The 21,649-nt window shown below is 38.5% G+C and overlaps 1 protein-coding gene across 4 annotated transcripts in view; it reads left to right on the top strand.

Annotated features, from left to right (window-relative positions):
- Positions 1 to 21,649, top strand: part of ZRANB3 (zinc finger RANBP2-type containing 3) — a 302,617-nt gene that overhangs the window by 98,234 nt on the left and 182,734 nt on the right. For all 4 annotated transcript variants that reach the window (XM_088829053.1, XM_055397579.2, XM_055397578.2 and 1 more), the window contains exon 3: positions 12,869 to 12,887. In XM_088829053.1, the coding sequence (XP_088685179.1) occupies positions 12,869 to 12,887 (19 nt within the window). The remainder of the gene's footprint in view (positions 1 to 12,868; positions 12,888 to 21,649) is intronic.

The raw sequence follows: 21,649 nt of genomic DNA, 5'->3' as shown, positions 1-21,649 counted from the left end.
CTAATGAAGTCAGACTAATGAAGCATAATATTTTCAAGATATTATCACACATTAGGGGTTAGTTTAATTTTTAAACTCATGAACAGGAAAAGCAATTCTTTTTGAAACTTCATTGGGTTGTTGGTATACACACAGATTTGTTTATACTCCCCCACATCTCTTATGTACCTTGAAATTATTACCAGACTTTTATGTCCTTCCTGTGTGTGATTGGTGTTTCATAATGGGTAAAAAGAAAACATTAAATGTTATCTTAGTCTGTTTTTCAAAGTCGTAACATGTACAGCAGATGTGGGTTGCTTCATGTAAAATCTTTCTCCTTTTCCTTCCCTGTTAACAGAGTCTAGAATTCTTTGGATGTAGCTTCCATGTGTCTCTGAACATGGTGGGTAAGGATATGTTCTCTGGAGCTATTTAGGATGAACTAGCAGAAAGATGACATGAGTAGGCTACTGAATGAATCACCTGGAATCATCCCACCCTGGACTTATCATTATATATTATGTGATATATTAATTCTCTTTAGTGGTTAAGCCATTTTGAGTTTCTTTCCTTGCACTGCATCCTCATGGAAACAGTGTTTATAAAACCAGTTTTTAAAGTCGTCACATTTCCTTCTATTTATAATGGCTAAATTGGAAGACACTACCCTCTGTTGTTTAGTCACTAAGTTGTGTCCTACTCTTTTGAGACCCCTTAGACTTAGCCTACCAGGCTCCATTGTCCATGGAATTTTCAAGGCAAGAATACTAGTGTGGTTTGCCATTTCCTTCTCCAGGGGATCTTCCTGACCAGGAATGGGACCCACGTCTCCTGAATTGGCAGGCTTATTCTTTGCCACTGAGCCACCAGGGAAGCCCATTGTCCTTTATATCTTCCCTTTGTTCATTGCCAGTACTTACTTTTTGTACTTTTTGACAGTGAACATAGTTATTTGGAGTTTACTGAACAGAACTTATTATCACCATCATAACAGCACTTAAGTTTTTATGGTATCTTTTTATTTACAATGTATTATCTCATTTTATCCCAGCATAGCTTACTTGACTTGTTCAGTCGCTGAGTTATGTTGGACTCTTTGCGACCCCATGGACTGCAGCACGCATGACTTCCCTGTCCATAACTATCTCCCAGAGTTTTCTCAAACTCATGTCCAATGAGTCGGTGATGCCATCCAATCCTCTCATCCTCTCTCACCTGCTTCAGGGTCTTTTCCAGTGAGTCAGCTCTTCACATCAGGTGGCCAAAGTATTAGAGCTTCAACTTCAGAATCAGTCCTTCCAGTGAATTTTCAGAGTTGATTTCCTTTAGGATTAACTGCTTTGATCTCAAACTTGGCTTAGTCATTTCATAAAACAGATGAGGCTTAAGAAACTGGTGATAGAGGTTTAAGATATGTTTAACTATATGCTTGCAAATAAGAGCAGTGCTTTAAGCTTTTACAGATATGCAGCAGACTGATTTGATTCACAAACAAAATAAATACTGCTGTTTTGTAGTTTTTATTTTTAACAGAAATTTCTAACCCAAGTGTAAGAGTCACAGACTCAAATCCATGGTTTAAATAATCCCTCTAGAGGTTTGATTGTTTTTGTTTTAATCAAGTGCTTGATTAGCTTCAGTTTCAAATATAAACATGCATCCTATGCCATAATAACTTCAGGACATTCAGGGAAAAGTTCCAAAAAGAGGTTTTAAATGTGCATCTATTTGGAGTATATTGTAAAAGCCTTAGGTGCAGATTTAGGACTTGTGTATGTGTGGTACTTAAAACTATGAGGATGAACGATAGCTTTAGGAATTTAGGAGGAGGATAAGGAGAATATGACCGAAGATTGAACACGAAAGAGGTTGAGTAGCAGAGGAGGCACCAGGAAGTGGGGCAGAGATGAAAGCTGGAAGGAGAATCAGGAGTGGCTGGGAGGCCCAGTAGATCTTTTCCAGAAAGTGTTGTTCTACCACAGAAAGTATGAAAAATCAAGCTAGTTGAGAGTTGAAGCAGAGGGTTTCCTGACCACATATATTTACCATTTGTCAAAGCAAGAAATTTTTTTTTCTACTTTTCAAGCTCAATTTTTTTCCTTCCCCACCGCCCCACCCCGTTTTCTCTTTTATGTTGCATGTTGGTGTCATGTTACAGTATTATATTGTGGACTTTAGGGATTTTACATAGCATTAGGAAAGGTGTAAATCTTAAGTTATTATCTATGACACACATACATATCTATATATATATATACACACACACGTACATACTGTATTCACATGCACACACATATATTAACTTGTATTCACAGAGCCTGTTTCCAGAAAGCTACACAAGAAATTGGTTACAGCCAATGTCTGGAACACCCTTGAGGAATAGGAGTTGGAGAAAGATTTTCTACTTTTGTACCTCTTAAATCATTTGGATATAATGTATCCCCAATTCCAAAAGTAAATAATATTAAAACTAAACAAATAAAACACAGGCCATTTTATCATGTTGAACTTTGATAGTTATGGGGAAAGGGATTTTAAGATATGGCTCTAGCTAGAAAAAATGTTGTGACTTGGTTCTGTGAACTCCTGGCCCTGTGGCTTAGTCTATAGGGAATAGTGCATGGGTTTATTAAAGTAACATTAACTTGTTGTTCAATTGCTAAGTCATCTGCAACTCTTTGCCACCCCATGTACTGCAGCACACCAGGCTTTCCTGTCCTTCACTATCTCCCAGAGTTTGCTCAAACTTATGTCCATTGACTCAGTGATGCCATCCAACCATCTCATCCTCTTTTGCCCCTTTCTTCTCCTGCCTTCAATCTTTCCCAACATCAGAGTCTTTTCTAATGAGTTGGCTCTTCCCATTAGGAGACCAGAGTACTGGAGCTTGAGCATCAGTCCTTCCAATGAATATTCAGGGTTAACTTCCTTTAGGATTGATTGATTTGAACTGCTTGCTATCCAAGGGACTCTCAAGAGTCTTCTCCAGCACCACAATTCGAAAGCATCAATTCTTTGGTCTCAGCCATCTTTATGGTACAACTCTCACACCTGTACATGACTACTGGAAAAACCATAGCTTTGACTGTACAGACCTTTGTTGACTAACATTAAGTTAGCATTGGTCAAATATACCATACTAAAGGGTGGTATGGTAGTATATTAACCATATTAAATTGTTGATTCCTGCTACTGGACAGCTTCATATGAATATCTAAAAAGTCAGTATTCTTCCTGGGATAATAGCCCACATCTGAAGTCACAGCATGCATGGCAATTGATTAAGCAGATTCTGTTTTCATGTCCTGAGTCCCGAATTCTGTACTTCTGATTCAAAACAGAATTTGTTGTTCAGTCACTGAGTTGTGTCGGACTCTTTGCAACTCTATGCACTGCAGCTTACCAGACTTCCCTGTTCTTCACTGTCTCCTTGAGTTGGCTTAAATTCATGTCCATTGAGTCAGTGATACCATCCAACCATATCAACCTCTGTTGTCCCCTTCTCTTCCTGCCTTCAATCTTTCCCAGCATCAGTCAGGTGGCCAAAGTATTGGAACTTCAGCTTCAGCATCAGTCCTTCCAAGGAATATTCAGGATTCATTTCCCTCAGGATTGCCTGGTTTGATCTCCTTGGTGTCCAAGTGACTCTCAAGAGTCTTCTCCAGCACTACAGTTCTAAAGCATCAGTTCTTTGGTGCTCAGCCTTCTTTATGGTTGAATTCATATCCATCCATTACTACTGGAAAAACCGTGCTTTGACTATATGGACCTTTGTCAGCAAAGTAATGTCTCTGCTTTTCAATACACTACCTAGGGTTTTCAAACAGAATTAGAGCATTAAATTCTCAATGTCATAAAAATATTCTCTTGGAGAGTTTTTCTGTTTACTTTTTTACATGATTTATTCAAAAGAGATATGGGTGTTAATTATTGAAACGGTGTTCTTTTTTAAATATAAAGAAATTGGAGAAAAGCTTCCAGTTAAACACACATTATTTAGTTCTGTGAGTCTTAGAAGAGAAATTTAGCTGGTGTGTAAAGTGATTGTTAGGAAAGTATAATGCTGTTCAATTTTCTCTTTTCTACCTGTATTTGAATTGGGGTTTAAAATAGCTAACACTGAACATGTGCATCCATAGATACAGCTGCTGCAAATACCAGAATATATATATCTTGATATGTAAGTGCTGATTAATGTAAGGAGCCTCAAGGTTTTGGAAACAACTCAGTGAAATGGAAAGTTGCTTTTCTGATGTCTGCAGCCATGCTGATTAAGCTATGATTCAAGCAATTAAGAATGAATTTGGAACAAAGAATATTATTTATTTTTTATGAAAATGAAAAACTGAACTGCTTGTTAAATTCATATAAAATTGTATAGCTATTGGCATACTAAGCCAGGTTTGACAAATAAAATGCATATTCTTTAATGAAGGTTTTGTTTTTAGATGTAGGCATCTGGTCCAATCACTTCATGGGAAATAGATGGGGAATCAGTGGAAACAGTGACAGACTTTATTTTTTGGGGGCTCCAGAATCGCAGATGACGACTGCAGCCATGAAATTAAAAGACGCTTACTCCTTGGAAGGAAAGTTATGACCAACCTAGATAGCATATTAAAAAGCAGAGACATTACTTTGCCAACCAAGGTCCGTCTAGTCAAGGCTATGGTTTTTCCAGTGGTGATGTATGGATGTGAGAGTTGGACTATGAAGAAAGCTGATCGCCAAAGAACTGATGCTTTTGAACTGTGGTGTTGGAGAAGACTCTTGAGAGTCCTTTGGACTGCAAGGAGATCCAACCAGTCCGTCCTGAAGGAGATCAGTCCTGGGTGTTCATTGGAAGGACTGCTACTGCTACTGCTACTGCTAAGTCACTTCAGTTGTGTCCGACTCTGTGTGACCCCATAGACGGAAGCCCACCAGGCTCCTCCATCCCTGGGACTCTCCAGGCAAGAACACTGGAGTGGGTTGCCATTTCCTTCTCCAATGTGTGAAAGTGAAAGTGAAGTCGCTCAGTAGTGTCCGACCCTTAGCGACCCCATGGACTGCAGCCCACCAGGCTCCTCCATCCATGGGATTTTCTAGGCAAGAGTACTGGAGTGGCTTGCCATTGCCTGATACTAAAGCTGAAACTCCAGTACTTTGGCCACCTCATGGGAAGAGTTGACTCATTGGAAAAGACCCTGATGCTGGGAGGGATTGGGGGCAGGAGGAGAAGGGGAAAACAGAGGATGAGATGGCTGGATGGCATCACCGACTCGATGGACATGAGTTTGAGTAAACTCTGGGAGTTGGTGATGGACAGGGAGGCCTGGCGTGCTGTGATCCATGGGGTCGCAAAGAGTCGGCCACGACTGAGCAACTGAACTGAACTGAAATGAAAGGCCCTATGGAGAAGGCAATGGCAACCCACTCCGGTACTCTTGCCTGGAGAATCCCTCGGACAGAGGAGCCTGGTGGGCTGCAGTCCAGGAGTCACGAGGAGTCGGACATGACCGAGCGACTTCACTTTCACTTTCCACTTCCATGCATTGGAGAAGGAAATGGCAACCCACTCCAGTGTTCTTGCCTGGAGAATCCCAGGGACAGGGGAGCCTTGTGGGTTGCCATCTATGGGGTCGCATGAAGTCGGACACGACTGACTCGAGTTAGCAGCAGCAGTAGCTAAAGTCCCTATAATATGGATTGTATTGGCTATTTCCCAGTGGGAGGAAAAAACTGTTTATATTTCCATGGATATAATGTAATTATGTGTAATAATGTGATTATGGGCAGTCCTTCGTTTACAAATGAAGTTTAGACTTTAGTTTCATTCATATATAAAATTTCTATGAAGTGACAAATTGGATTAGCTATATTTTCACTTTTTATATTATGGTCTCCATCAGTCATTTTTATTGTTTTCCTTCTCAGTGTTGACTCCATGCCCAGTGTTCGGGTTTCCAACATGTTACATGGCTACTTCCCTATTTTTAGTTTTTCTGTTGTTTTTTTGCTTTTTGCTACCAAAATTCCTTTCTGATTACTCTGTATCTGTTGCCTCCCCCCCGCTTTTTTTTTTTTTTTACTATCCACAATCCTCTTAACAAATGAGAACTGCAAGTGAGCTTACACGTGAACTCCTTATAACTTAGTATGGTGGCGTTTTAGTCATTCTTCGCAGCATATGACACTGTTAACCCATTTACCCTGTTTTGAAATGTGTATCTCCTGGACTTCTTAGTCCCTAAACCTTGTTCTCTACCTCCATAATTATTTTTAGTTCCTTCCCTTTGCTTTCAGAATAAGAGTGCTTCCCAAGGTTGTAGCCATGAAAAAAATTCCTTCCTTTTTTTTTTTTTTTTTTTACAGTTTTTGCAGGAGCACCCCATTCATTTCTACTTCTTCTCTTACTATCTTCATGCATAGCTACTTGACCATTTTTATTTGTTGTCTTAACTTGATTGCCAAGTGTCTGATCCACAGATGTTAACACTCATAGAGTTGGTGATTGGGTTATGTATAGTATTTTGTCTTTTTAAAATATCTTCACTGTTCCCTGCTTTTCTTTTGAGCTACTACCATATTTATTTGTTCCCCGTACAGAATAATTCCTTTAGACAGTAATCTCTACTCAGTCTCTGCCCTTCTTCTCCTTCCATTGTCTCCTGAACCCTTTCAGGTGAGGCTTTTGTTCCCTACTGTTCTATCAAAGTTACTCTTGTCAGGGCTGTGACTGATCTCTTGCCAAATCAAATGATCAATTCTTAGACTGCATTTCATTAGACTTGTCAGCGGCATTTGTCATAGTTGTTCATTAGCTCCTTCCCAAAATAGTGTCTTAACTTGGCTTTAAGGTCACTACATTCTTCTTGTATCTTTTTATATTACTGGATCCTCCTCAGTTTCCTTTGCTGGATCTTTCTCATTTTTGTGACCTCTTGCTGTTGGAGTGCTTCAGGGCTCTCTGTCAGAAGCTCTCTTCTTCCTCAGTTCAGTTCAGTTGTTCAGTCGTGTCCAACTCGTTGCGACCCCATGAATCACAGCACACCAGGCCTCCCTGTCTATCACCAACTCCCGGAGTTCACTCAAACTCATGTCCATCGAGTCGGTGATTCCATCCAACCATCTCATTCTCTGTCGTCCCCTTCTCCTCCTGCCCCCAATCCCTCCCAGCATCAGAGTCTTTTCCAGTGAGTCAACTCTTCACATGAGGTGGCCAGAGTATTGGAGTTTCAGCTTTAGCATCAGTCCTTCCAATGAACACCCAGGACTGATCTCCTTTAGAATGCACTGGTTGGATCTCCTTGCAGTCCAAGGGTCTCTCAAGAGTCTTCTCCAGCACCACAGTTCAAAGCATCAATTCTTTGGCGATCAGCTTTCTTCACAGTTCGACTCTCACATCCATACATGACCACGGGAAAAACCATAGCCTTGACTAGACAGACCTTTGTTGGCAATGTAATGTCTCTGCTTTTTAATATGCTATCTAGGTTGATCATAACTTTACTTCCAAGGAGTAAGCGTCTTTTAATTTCATGGCTGCAATCCTGACTTTAAATATCACCAGTTTGGTTTTCTGGAGCTTCCCTGGTGGCTCAGTAGTAAAGAATCTGCCTACCAGTGCAGGAGATGTGGGTTTGATCCCTGGGTTGGGAAGATCCACTGAAGAAGGAAATGGCAACTCACTTCAGTATTCTCCCCTGGAAAATCCCATAGACAGAGGAGCCTGGTGGGCTACATAGGCCATGGGATTGCAGAAGAGTTGTACACGACTTAGTGACTAAACAACAAGAACAAATTTAGTATTCTGCTTTAGAATAATTTTAGTACTCCCTCTGCTTGTTACCTCCCTTCAGTTTTGCACTTTCAGTTTGCAGAGTGAAGTCCTTCCACTTGTAGAGTCTTCATTTAGAATATACATCATCCACTAAATTCGTGTATATATAGTTTCATTGACAATTGCATTTCCTTTTCATCTTCTATCTTGAATCTATATTAAAGTGTTTTTATTGTTTGGTTATTTTTCTCAAGTATTTTTCTTCAGTGGTTTGCTTAAGTGATATAATCTTAGAGATTTTGATTAGCTGCATGTCTTTTTGCCATCCCTTTTAATTAATGGGTATTTCAACTGGATATAAGATTCATGAGTTCTGCTTTCTTTTCAAGTAGTCTAGATTAGTTTCCATTGTTTTTTAGTTTCTGATGTTGATGATAAAAGTGCAACGCGGTTGTTGTTTTTTTTTCCTTTTATTGATAATTTTTCTTTCAGTCTGAATACTTACAAGGTTTTCTTTTTATTCATGAGATTAATGAATTTTAGAAGGATGTGAGTAGATATTTGTCTTTTCTTTTCAACTCACCCTGAAATGTGGTTCCCCATTTCAGTTATCCATCAGAGGTGTTTTCTTTAGCCCAAAGAAATTTTATTTTATTTACTTAATTTTTGCTTCTCTTTCATATATTGTGTCCTTTCTCCTTTTGAACACCAATTTTTCACATTATTTTTCAGGTTCTGTTCTTCAAGTGTTTTTTCTTTGCACTTCTTCTTATAGTCTACTGATTTCAGTTCAGTTCAGTCGCTCAGTCGTGTCCGACTCTTTGCGACCCCATGAATCACAGCATGCCAGGCCTCCCTGTCCATCACCAACTCCCGGAGTTCTTTGCACTTCTTCTCATAGTCTACTGATTTAGCTGTCAGTAATAATCATCTTTTAAAAAATTTATCTACTCATTTTAGTTTGGAAATCATGGAAGGGAGTGTGTGTATGTTGCATTAGAATTTATTTAGGTGCTATAACAATTTTTGTACAGGTGTTTAGTCTTTTTCAGTTCAGTTCAGTTCAGTCGCTCAGTCGTGGCCGACTCTTTGCGACCCCATGAATCACAGCACGCTAGGCCTCCCTGTCCATCACCAACTCCCGGAGTTCACTCAAACTCATGTCCATTGAGTCGGTGATGCCATCCAGCCATCTCATTCTCTTTCGTCCCCTTCTCCACCTGCCCTCAACCCTTCCCAGCATCAGAGTCTTTTCCAGTAAAAAACAATGGAAACTAATCTAGACTACTTGTCACATGAGGTGGCCAGAGTATTGGAGTTTCAGCTTTAGCATCAGTCCTTCCAATGAACACCCAGGACTGATCTCCTTCAGAATGGACTGGTTGGATCTCCTTGCGGTCCAAGGGTCTCTCAAGAGTCTTCTCTAGCACCACAGTTCAAAAGCATCAATTCTTCAGCGATCAGCTTTCTTCACAGTCCAACTCTCACATCCAGACATGACCACTGGAAAAACCATAGCCTTGACTAGATGGACCTTGGTTTAGTCTTTTTAGCACTGCTATTTCACTAGATATATATTCTGATTATTTACTTGTATTCTGCTGTTTCAGATGATGGGGCCTCTCCCATGATCAGTTATTTTTCTGTGATTGTTATTGTTGTTCAGTCGTCAAGTTGTGTCTGACTCTTTGAGGCCCCATGGACTGCAGCCCACCTGGCTTCCCTGTCCCTCCTCATCTCCTGGAGTTTGCCCAAGTTCATGTCCATTGAATTGGTGATGCCATCCAACTGTCTCACATCCTCTGTCGCCCTCTTCTCTTTCTGTCTTCAGTCTTCACCTGGTGGCCAAAGTTTTGGAGCTTCAGCTTCTATGATGGCTGTTTCTATGATAGCTCATTGGAAATCAAGTCTGGTTGCTGAACTATTGTAAAGGCAAGACTGCCAGAGATTGGGACAGATATAGTACTTAAATTTGAAGGACAGTCAGCCCCACTAGAAATACCTGAAGGAAGCTCAGTGCTCTTTGATATACTTGAACGGTCCTGCTTTCCAAAGTTGGGAAGACCCACCTGTCTCATGTTAGGAGAATCCAGCATAACCAGAGGGCTGGAAGACAATCTTACAACTGGGGTCTTCAGATACTTAAAAGCCAAGCCAAGGCAGTGACCCACAGCCATGAGTTGTGTCAGTTGTTGCCCAGGGCTCTGATGCTGTTTTTCAGTCGGTTAACATGGGGTTATTTAGCTACCTAACAGTTTGCTCTGATGTTACTTCACTAGAGTCATAAACCTCATCCAGCAGCCTGCAGGTCACAGTAGCTGCTTAACTTTAGAAAGTTAAGGAACTTGGAGTTGGGCATAGAAAACAAGCTACAGTCAAGGTGTTCTATTACAGCCTATCCTTGATCCTTTCTCATTCCAATGCCTTTACATTCTAATGACTCTCAGATTTGTTATATCAGTCCCTACTATTCCCCTGACTCACATATCCCATGCCCCACCCAACAGTACAACTGGGGTATCTAATGGATACCAGAAAGGTTACAGATCCAAACCTAACTTTTTTTTTTTTTTAACCTTGCTGCAACTTGCAGGATCTTAGCTCCCCGACCAGGGATTGAACTGTGCCCCCTGCAGTGGAAGCATGGAGTCCTAACCACTGGACCACCAGGGAAGTCCCCCAAACAGAACTTTTGATTATGATCTCCAAACCTGCTGTTCTCCTCACCCTTCCTTTCTCAGTGAATGTATTACTACCATTTTTTCACAGTTAATTGCTTAAGCCATTATCTTAAGATTCATTTTTTACTTCTTTCCCCTGTTTTGTATCCATAATATCCCTATCCTAGTTGTTCAGCATATCCTATTGACTGTGCTTTCAAAATGTGTCTAAACTGACCACTTTTCACCAACTCTGTCTGTGTCATGAATCCATATATTGTTGTTCCTTTCCTGTTCTACTTCAGGTGCCTCCTATCTGCTCTCTCTGTTTCTGCTCTTGTCCTCTATAGTTTATTCTCTAGAAGCCAGAGTAATTTTTTTAAAAAGTTAAATGTTGCTTACTTCCGAAGGATTCTAAGGAAATCTAGAGTTCATGCCATTGCTTATGACTGTCCATGGTCAGGACCTAAGGTGCTTCCAACCTTATTTTCTACCATTTGCCATGACTCAGTGCATTTTAATCACATTAGACTCCCTCTGCTTGCTTAACTACATCATAACCATCTTATCTCTGAGTTCTTGCATTTGCTCATTGCTTTGTTTAGAGTACTCTTCCTCCAGATTTTCTCATGATTCTCTTCCTCATTAAATTTGTGACAACTTATTCAGATCTGTTTGAATTGCTTTATCATAAAGATTATTCCTGAACACTCTGTAAAATAGATACTCCCTTAATTCCCTATTCCACTTATCTTGTTTCAGTTTTTTTGATGGCACATATCACCTCTTGGATCATTTATTTGTTCATTGTCAGAAGTTCTTCCAGTCACCCTTTATGAGGAAAAACCTTTAAATGCTATATCCCTAGGACTTGGGCTTCCCAGGTGGCTCAGTGGTAAAGAATCTGCCTGCCAATGCAAGAACAGCAGGTTTGATCCTGAGTCTTGAAGATCCCTTGGAGGAGGAAACCACTCCAGTATTATTGCTTGGGAAATCCCATGGACAGAGGAGTCTGGCAGGCTACAGTCCATGGGGTCGCAAAGAGTCTAACATGACTGAGCACACAAACTTATGACAGTGCTAGTTACATAATGTTGTTCAGTCACTAAGTTGTGTATGACTCTTTGCAACCCCATGAACTGCAGCAGGCAGGCTTCCCTGTCCTCCCCTATCTCCCAGAGTTTGCTCAAACTCATGTCCATTGAGTCAGTGATACCATCCAACCATCTCATCCTCTGTCACTCCCTTCTCTTCCCTTTTGAGTTACTTAACAGGCACTCAATAAATAATATGTACTTCAAATGACATCTTTACCAAATTTGAATTGGATTTTAAAATGAAAAAGTAGGTATACATGTAAATCTTCCTGAAAATAAGTCATATTTTTCAAAGTATTGCTTTTTAGTTTTCTGCTTTTCCAGCCTGTTTGCAAAAAATGTAATAAACTTGTTACTCTTGCATATGTCTTAAATTTCAGTTAGAGTATTTTATTTTCCCAGAAAAACTTAATATGTAACCAAACATCTTTTTTTCATTTTAAGAACAAAATTCCATTTTACCTGTAGGCTATTTCTTAATAATATATTTATTACCAAATTCTTAACTTGTGTTTTATGTTAAAAGAAAGGATGTAATATAGTATAATGTCAAGGCCATTGGGATTAAAGGAAGGAGAAAAATGTAAATAGTGACTTTTTCCTTTCTGATTTTTATAATATCCCAGTTTTTCTTTTTTTTTTAATTTCCTGGATATCACCTTGGTTAAGAGATTGGTTTTCCTCTTTACGATGTACTCACTATCTCTAAAGGACCCCTCGTGATCTTGACCATATCTGCTATCCTTTGTTTTGTTCTTTGCTTTCTTCTTTTAATTACGACCTTAGTTTATGCCCCCATCCTCAATTTCCAGTGGATAGAATTTACTTCTATAGGTTGATAAGGAAGAATAGGGAGGAGAAAATTTAGTGAAGTAATAGTAGAATACAAAATTCAGCTTGAAAGTGGCCTAGCATGTATAATATAGCATATATTAATATAATTTTATGTATAACATGCTAATGCACTTTAATACAGCGTTCTAATCTCTAGGGGAAATCAGTAAACCTTACTTACTGGTATGTAAGGTTTACTGGTAAGGAGGGAAGTCATTGGTACAATCACTTGCCGTTTTGCTCACATTTTCGAAGGGTCATTGTAGCTATCGCCATGGGTGGGCATTGGGAAACAGCATATCTGAAACTAACAGTCCCACATAACCATATGCCGTTGGCAGCTGGAAAGTCTTGTAAGTCAGGAAAGGCCCTTGTTCTTATGCACACTTATAAACACCTCTCTCTGGCTTAGTGCTATAATGTGTAAACTGTTTTGTGGCAAGCTGCTTAACACAACAACTTAATCAAAACTTTTTAAATGGTTGACTTTAGTAATTAAGACATTAATTTGGTTTTATTTTTATTTTTTCCAGGTGTATGGTGGCTGATGAAGTAAGTGTTTTCATGATTTTTATGTCGTTTATAAATTTCCCCAGCCAGTTTTTATTGTCTGCTCTTTACCCTGTACTCTCTCTCATATGACTGTACATCTGAATATGGAGAGAAGAGGGGGAAGGCGAGGAGGAGGGTGGCAGGGCAGCAGCAGAGAGAATAAGAATGAGAAAGAGAATGTGTGTGTGTGTTTGTGTGTGCATGCATGCAGGGCATGCATTTGGAACATGTTAGTATTAACACTAGTGATCCAGAAATTCTATGTTTGTGGCCTCAGAAGACTGAAAGCAACCCCAAATGAAGCTGAACTCTTCTTTACTTGTCAAAATGCTGCTTGCTTAGAACCTGGACTTTTAAGATTTTGCTCTAAAGGTTATTTTTAATTGTTTTGTATGAGTGTGAAATGTACTATTCAAATGGTGTATTATTGTCACTAATCAATTTGATACCTTTGAGTGGCATGTACTTGTATATACTCATATTCAGATTTTTCCACTGAAAGGGAAGCTCTTGCTACATAAGCTGCAGTACTCTGCATACATTATTAGTAAACTTAAGTCAATAAAGTTCTGATTTTTAATATCATTTTGAAAAATGTTTTCATCATATCTTTAATGATAATAGCAAAACATATACATTTAAAAATATATCAGAGATGAAGAAAATGGATATTGAATTTTTAAAAAGATATGTGAAACCATAAAAAATTCTCCCAATTAGCTATTTTTCAATTTAATTTACATGTAGACTCACCAATGACTTATCTCTAGTGAAAAGGTAAATAAGAGTATAACATGAAAATGAATGCCAAGCAGAAGATTGATATATGGCTTCTTGGTTCAAGCTGATTTATAATACTGAAGTTTTTAGTTTGAACTCTTTATAGGCATTTGTTTAGACTAAATGTTATAGTTAGAAACATAGTCATTTACTGTGAAAAAGTTCAACAGTGTAATTAAAGAGACAGGACATGGACATTTGGAAAAAAAAGTAGAAATTTCTATTTTGGAACAAGATGAATTCCAATGGAATCTACTTAAATTCATAGATTTGAGAGTCCAAAATTACTAAGAGGCTTATGTTTTTAGTCCCTGAATATGTTTTCACCAATAGGAGTATAAATTCATACTTCAAAACCTCAAAACTAGGCATAACCATTTCATATAAATGTGTGCTGCATATATTGATGTATGTATAAGTTATTTTTTAAACAGACCAGTTTTATATTCACAGTCAATATAACATGTAGTATTATTTGATAATCTCCTCAAGTGATTCATGGGGAACATTTTACTGGCTATGACCTTGCTACCTTGTTCCTCAGTTTGGTGTTATAGCGGTTTGAATATGCCTTAAATATGCAGAATCATTCATGGATTGAAATAAACATTTGATTAGCACCTTAACTCTGCTTAGCATTTATATTTCCCTGTTTTCTCAGTTAACATTAGACTAAGGATGGTGCATGATGAGTTAATAATGAATGCTTTAGCCAACAAGAGATTTTCATTATACTCTTCACTTTTCATCTCCTATTATTTACAATTACACTTGCCACATGTCAAAGGATTTGTGGTAATCTTTCAAAACTATTATTTTTTAATAAATTTAAAAGAACCATTTAATATTTTCTCAGTACTTAAAAGAAGATTCCCCTTTTGTGTCCCTCATATCTCCTCCCTTTTCACCAGCATTTTAAGGACTCTTATTTTTTACACTTACATGACTTTCCAAAGTTCATTATGTTGAATCCCCTATCAATAAGGTTAATTAAGGAAAAATCCTCAATTTAACGTGTAAGTACAAAAAATAGTCACAGAAATAGCATAGTGTTGTAAATTCTAAGATCACAGCTCAAAATACAGTAACATCCTCTGTTTTTTTATTGAGTTGAAATGCCATTTCTGTGGAATCTTATTGAGCTGATATGTATGAAACTGAGTAAATTAAAAGTCTTGAAATAGAAAGAACTTGTATATATGTAAATTATATGAACTCTGGTTTGACCTTCATTTTATTTTCTAATACTGTTCTCCTTCTCTTGCTCTTATCACAAAACAGTAGTGAAGTCAGAGAAGGAAATGCAGTTTATAATTTGGAGGTCAACCACATTTTGATTTTAAAATTAAAAAATAAATTTTGATATGATGAATATTTGACTTATCAATAGATAGAGCTTTAGGAGAATAATTTTACATCTCTATTATTAACCTCTTTTATTTTTTTTAAAATGCTTGAATACCTACTTGGAGTATTGTATAATTTAACTGTCTGCTGTGATCTTTCCTCCCTAGCTTTAGAAGCAAGTGACTTCCTTCACTGGTATAACTGCGTCCTCTTCTAGTATCTTCACTAATGTCTTTTCTAATGTATCAAATCTTTGTGGAATTATATAATCTCTCTATTGCGTATAAAATTGGAATGGGGACTTACTTCTGTTTGTCTAATTGTGTCATCTTTGAGAATTTATTATAAAACTATGTTTCAGATAAACAACAAAGCTGCAACTTTTAATAAAATTAACTTTGCAGACTTAGCTTAAGCTCTTTTAATTCCTGTTTCCCCTTCTTGGTTTCATGTAGTTAAGTGTGTCTCAAGAGCTATACAGTAAACATACAGAAACTCTTTTGAAATAGTATTCCTTTAATAATGGAATTTCGAGCCACAGTCTGTAGTCAGGCTCTTACACTATTACCTTTGCTGTTTCTTAATATTTTTTTAACCACTGTATTTTTGTTCTGTTGAAAATTTTTATTCACAGAAAGATTTTAAATGTGAAAAATAATTTCACATTAACATGTACCAGGTAATTCAAGTGGATACACATGAGGAAAATATTAAACCTACACACTTAATACCTTATTTTCAGGGATTTAAAGGTAATTATTCTTTGTAGAAGCTTAGTGTTTACAAAATTTTTGTGATGTTCGTTTTTACTTAAGAAAATGAAATTAACATCCTGGGTTTAGATGATTAGCTTAAAAATTACTCAGCTATAGACAAAATGTTGTCAGTACATGGATCTGTCTTCTCTGTGTATTGAGTCTGTTATAAGAGTCAGAAAATTCCTACTTTCCTCGTTTGTAATATTTTTGTTAGTACTCTACTTTAGTCCTCTCCCCCTACACTTTCCCCTAAGTTTCCTTCCTGTTACTTGAGAAAACAGTTGGAGGCAGAGGGATGGTATACCAAATAAAGTATTGCTTTCCTTCCTTTATCAGAAGAAAAGGAAAGGGCTAAGCCACTTGGCTTGGCTTACTTTGTGACTATTTTGGGATTAATAGATAAATATTTGGAACAGAGACCAGAGAGTTATCATTATGGATGCTCTTTTCTTTATTTTGTCAAGGTGCTTCTCTGGAAGAGAAGTTTGGAGGGTAAAGGCTGTGGAAACTGTTGAATGCTTGCAGAAGTTTTTCTGGAGGCTGAAGTTTGAAAAGCCTTGTGATTTTCTCTGCAGGCAGAAATCTGTAGGTGTCTCAAAACACTAAAGAACCCCCTTTAGAAGATTATTTCTGAGCAGAATACCTTAAAATTGATACTGTGATATAGACTCTGCCAACATTTTAGGTTTGAGAACTAAGACATTAAACCAGATGTGAAGAATTTTAGTTTTCCTTTTATATAAGCTGGCCTTGGTTTGACAAAGTGAGCTGAGATGATAATTTTTATTCCATTTGCTTCTACAAATCCTTCTTTCCCTTTACCAGATCCGGGTGGAATTGAATCCCCTCTGAGCTTTTACTGTTTCTGATAAGCAGAAATATAACCCCTTTGGTTATATTTAACAAGAGATCTTTTCAAGAAAATTAGAGATATCAAGGGAACATTTCATGCAAAGATGGGCTCAATAACGGACAGAAATGGTATGGACCTAACAGAAGCAGAAGATATTAAGAAGAGGTGGCAAGAATACACAGAAGAACTGTACAAAAAAGATCTTCACGACAAAGATAATCACAATGGCGTGATCACTCACCTGGAACCAGACATCTTGGAATGTGAAGTCAAGTGGGCCTTAGAGAGCATCACGATGAACAAAGCTAGTGGAGGTGATGGAATTCCAATTGAGCTATTTCAAATCCTGAAAGATGATGCTGTGAAAGTGCTGCACTCAATATGCCAGCAAATTTGGAAAACTCAGCAAGGGCCACAGGACTGGAAAAGGTCAGTCTTCATTCCAATCCCAAAGAAAGGGAATGCCAAAGAATGCTCAAACTACCGTACAATTGTACTCATCTCACACGCTAGTAAAGTCATGCTCAAAGTTCTCCAAGCTAGGCTTCAGCAGTATGTGAATCGTGAACTTCCAGATGTTCAAGCAGGTTTTAGAAAACGCAGAGGAACCAGAGATCAAATTGCCAACATCCGCTGGATTATGGAGAAAGCAAGAGAGTTCCAGAAAAACATCTATTTCTGCTTCATTGACTATGCCAAGGCCTTTGACTGTGTGGATCACAATAAACTGTGGAACATTCTGAAAGAGATGGGAATCCCAGACCACCTGACCTGCCTCTTGAGAAACCTGTATGCAGGTCAGGAAGAAACAGTTAGAACTGGACATGGAACAACCGACTGGTTCCAAATAGGAAAAGGAGTACGTCAAGGTTGTATATTGTCACCCTGCTTATTTAACTCATATGCAGAGTACATCATGAGGAACACTGGGCTTGAAGAAGCACAAGCTGGAATCAAGATTGCTGGGAGAAATATCAATAACCTCAGATATACAGATGACACCACCCTTATGGCAGAAAGTGAAGAGGAACTCAAAAGCCTCTTGATGAAAGTGAAAGAGGAGAGTAGAAAGTTTGGCTTGAAGCTCAACATTCAGAAAACGAAGATCATGGCATCTGGTCCCATCACTTCTTGGGAAATAGATGGGGAAACAGTGGAAACCATGTCAGACTTTATTTTTTGGGGCTCCAAAATCACTGCAGATGCTGATTGCAGCCATGAAATTAAAAGACGCTTACTGCTTGGAAGGAAAGTTATGACCAGCCTAGATAGCGTCTTAAAAAGAGAGACATTACTTTGCCAACCAAGGTCCGTCTAGTCAAGGCTATGGTTTTTCCTGTGGTCATGTATGGATGTGAGAGTTGGACTGTGAAGAAAGCTGATCGCTGAAGAATTGATGCTTTTGAACTGTGGTGCTGGAGAAGACTCTTGAGAGTCCCTTGGACTGCAAGGAGATCCAACCAGTCCATTCTAAAGGAGATTAATCCTGGGTGTTCATTGGAAGGACTTATGCTAAAGCTGAAACTGCAATACTTTGGCCACCTCATGCGACGAGTTGACTCACTGGAAAAGACTCTGATGCTGGGAGCGATTGAGGGTAGGAGGAGATGGGGACGACAGAGAATGAGATGGCTGGATGGCATCACCGACTCGATGGACATGAGTTTGAGTGAACTCCGGGAGTTGGTGATGGACAGGGAGGCCTGGCCTGCTGTGGTTCATGGGGTCGCTAAGAGTCGGACACGACTGAGCGACTGAACTGAACTGAACTGAACTTGGTGTGCTGGTCCATTTTTGTTGAGTGAATAGACTGATTAAAAACTTAATACTTAATTAACACATATGTGCCAGGTTCTGTTCTACTGATTTACATGTATTCATTTATTTCATCTCTGGACAACCCAATAGAATGTTATGATTATTACTACCACCATCATTTTTTAGATGAGAAAGCTGAACACGGGTATGTTAGTAAATGGAACTGGGACATGCTAGGAGCTGGTACCTAATCTGACAGCTCCCAAGTCCATTATTGCTGTTCTATACAAAGTCTGCAGGCACCAGACTTCCATGTTTTGAAAGGATTCTTAAATACAGAAGACTCTGTAAGACACAGTGTTCAAATGGATGAAGCTGAATGATAAGTGATAGCATTTGTGCTATTGAGACTGTTCTCTAAAATGGTATCATTTGCCTGCTTGTTCCTCATTTCTAAGGCCAGCTTTACTATTTTTAGAATGTCCTTTCTTAAAAATAATTTTTAGATTTTAGAATAGTGTTTTTTTATTTTTTTGGTTGCACTGGGTCTTTGTTGCTGCTTGCAGCCTTTCTCTAGTTGTGGAGAGCAGGAGCTACTCTTAGTTGAAGTGCATGGGCTTCTCATTGTGGGGGCTTCTCTTGTTGTGGAGCATAGGTGCTGGGCATTGGGCTTCAGTAATTGCAGCAGGTTGACTCTGTATTTGTGGGGTGCAGGCTTCAGGGCACAGGGGCTTTAGTAGTTGTGGCTCATGGATTCTAGAGCATGGGCTCAGTAGTTGTGGTGAAGAGGCTTTAGTTGCTCTGTGGCATGTGGAATCTTCCCGAACCAGGATTGAACCCATGACCACTCCAATGGCAGATAGATTGTTATCCACTGTCCCACCAGGGAAGTTCAGTAACACTTTTAGTTTTATAGAGTTATTGTGAAGATAGTACAGAGAATTCTCTTACGCCCCAAAGCCAGTCCCCCATTATTAGTTACTTTACTAATAGTAATGTGTCCCAATTAATGAACCAATATTCATGTATTAGTACTGTTAACTAAAAACCATACTTTATTTAGACATCCTCTGGTTTTTACTGATGTCCTTTTTCTTTTGCCGGAGTCCATCCATGTTTCATAACATGTAACTCCATTATATGTTTTAAATAGATTGTTGTTCAGTTGCTCAGTCACGTTCAAGTCTGTGACCCCATGGATTGCAGCACGCCAGGCTTCCCTGTCCTTCACCATCTCCCAGAGCTTGCTCAAGCTCATGTCGATTGAGTTGGTGATGCCATCCAACCATCTTGTCCTCTGTTGTCCCCTTTAACTCTTGCCGTCAATCTTCCCCAGCATCAGGGTCTTTTCTAATAAGTTGGCTCTTCGCATAGGTGACCAAAGTATTGGAGCTTCAGCTTCAGCTTCAGTCCTTCCAATGAATATTCAGGGTTGATTTCCTTTAGAATTGACTGGTTTGATCTCTTTGCAGTCCAAGGAACCTCAAGAGTCTTTCCCAGTACCACAGTTCTAAACATCAATTCTTCGGTGCATAGCCTTCTTTATGGTCCAACTCTGACATCCACATGACTAACCAATAGCTTCTCCTAGTTGTGAGTTTCTCAGACTTCCCTTGTTTTTGAAGACCTTTACAGTCTTGAGAATTAATTGTTTAGTATTTGGTAAAATGTCTCTTAATTGGGATATGTTGTCTGATGTTTTTCTCATGATCAGACTGGGGTCATGTGTTTTGACAAAAAGACCACAGAAGTAATGTGCCATTGTCACCATGTAATAGCAAGGGTACATAATATCGATTTAACTTATCACTATTGATGTTAACCTCGATTACCTGGCTTGATGTAATGTTTGTCAGGCTTTTACCCTGTAAAATTACTGGTTTTGTTGTTGTTGTTCCTTCCCATACTGTGTTTTTTGAAAGAAAATAACTGTATGTAGCCCATACTTAAGGAATGGGGATTTATGGTCTACTTCCTTAAAGGCAGAGTAGATATATAAATTGGGCTACTCTGGTGGCTCAGTGGTAAGGAATCTGTCTGCCAATACAGGAGATGCAGGTTCAATCCCTGGAGAAAATCCAGGAAGATCCCCTGGAGAAGGAAATGGCAAACCACTCTAGTAACTCCAATATTCTTGCCTGGAATATCCCATGGACAGAGTAACCTGACAAGCTAGGTCGCAAAAGAGTAGGACATAACTGAGCTACTAAACAACAACAAATACATAAATTATTTGGAATTCATTCGTTCACTCACTTACTTTACTGTGTATTTATATCTGTAGGACTCTGGACATTCATTTTTACATTTGGGGTTATCAGTACTTTTTTATTTTGTTACGCAAAAACGGCTTTGGCCTTTGGGAGGTCTTTTAATTCACTCCTGTGTTCCATGACGTGCCTGCCTCTTTATAGGTTGTTCTGTTTGGGGTTTTGTGTTTTCTTTGGTTTTTTTTTCAGCGTTTTCTTACTTTCCAGCACTACAAGATGCTCCAGGCTTCTCTTGTATATTTCCTACCCCAGTCCTTGAATCAGCTGTTTCTCCAGGAAATCCTGGTTCTTCTTATTGGAGAAAGATCCTGGAATCAGATCTAGGTGGTAGGGGTAATCATTTTTACTGAGGTGTCATTTCTTCTAGATCTTCTCAGCTGACAGAACAAAGAGATAAATGTGTGTGTACTTACATATGTGTGTATGTACATATTTATATATATTTATCTATGCAACCAGCTATATCTGTATTTAAGCTAAACATGAATTCTTCTTGATTTCTCCAGCTCTAATACTTTGCCACATGGATCATTCTATCTTTTCCCCTTGCTTAGCTGTAACTTCCCACTCGGTCAGTGAGAATCCTAGCTCCCACCATCTGATATCTCTTTAATTAACTATGCATTTCTAGTATATAGGCATGGTGGTTTCAGTATTATTAACCTGTACCCTCATAGGAAAGAAAATTATTAACTAGAGTTCAGTGCTTACGTACAGTTCCTTTTACCTTTATTTTTACAGATACCATTCTCTTTGTGATCCAGTGAAGTTGTTTTATACAGTTATAATACATTCCAATTATTGTATCACACATTACATTGCATCATGAGATCTTCTCACCTCCTAAATTATTTTCAAATTATTTATATATATCAAAGTTGACTTTTGTAATGTATTATAATGTTCTATGGATTTTCACAAATACTTAATGTCTTTTAGGCACCATTACAGTATAATACAGAATAATTTTACTGCTCTAAATAATCCCCTGTGCTT

Source organism: Moschus berezovskii, chromosome 2, assembly GCF_049115385.1.
Source record: "Moschus berezovskii isolate FMDL1 chromosome 2, NW_MosBer_1.0, whole genome shotgun sequence".
In the NCBI taxonomy this organism is placed as follows: Eukaryota; Metazoa; Chordata; class Mammalia; order Artiodactyla; family Moschidae; genus Moschus; species Moschus berezovskii.
This window is presented reverse-complemented; position numbering and strand designations above follow the sequence as displayed.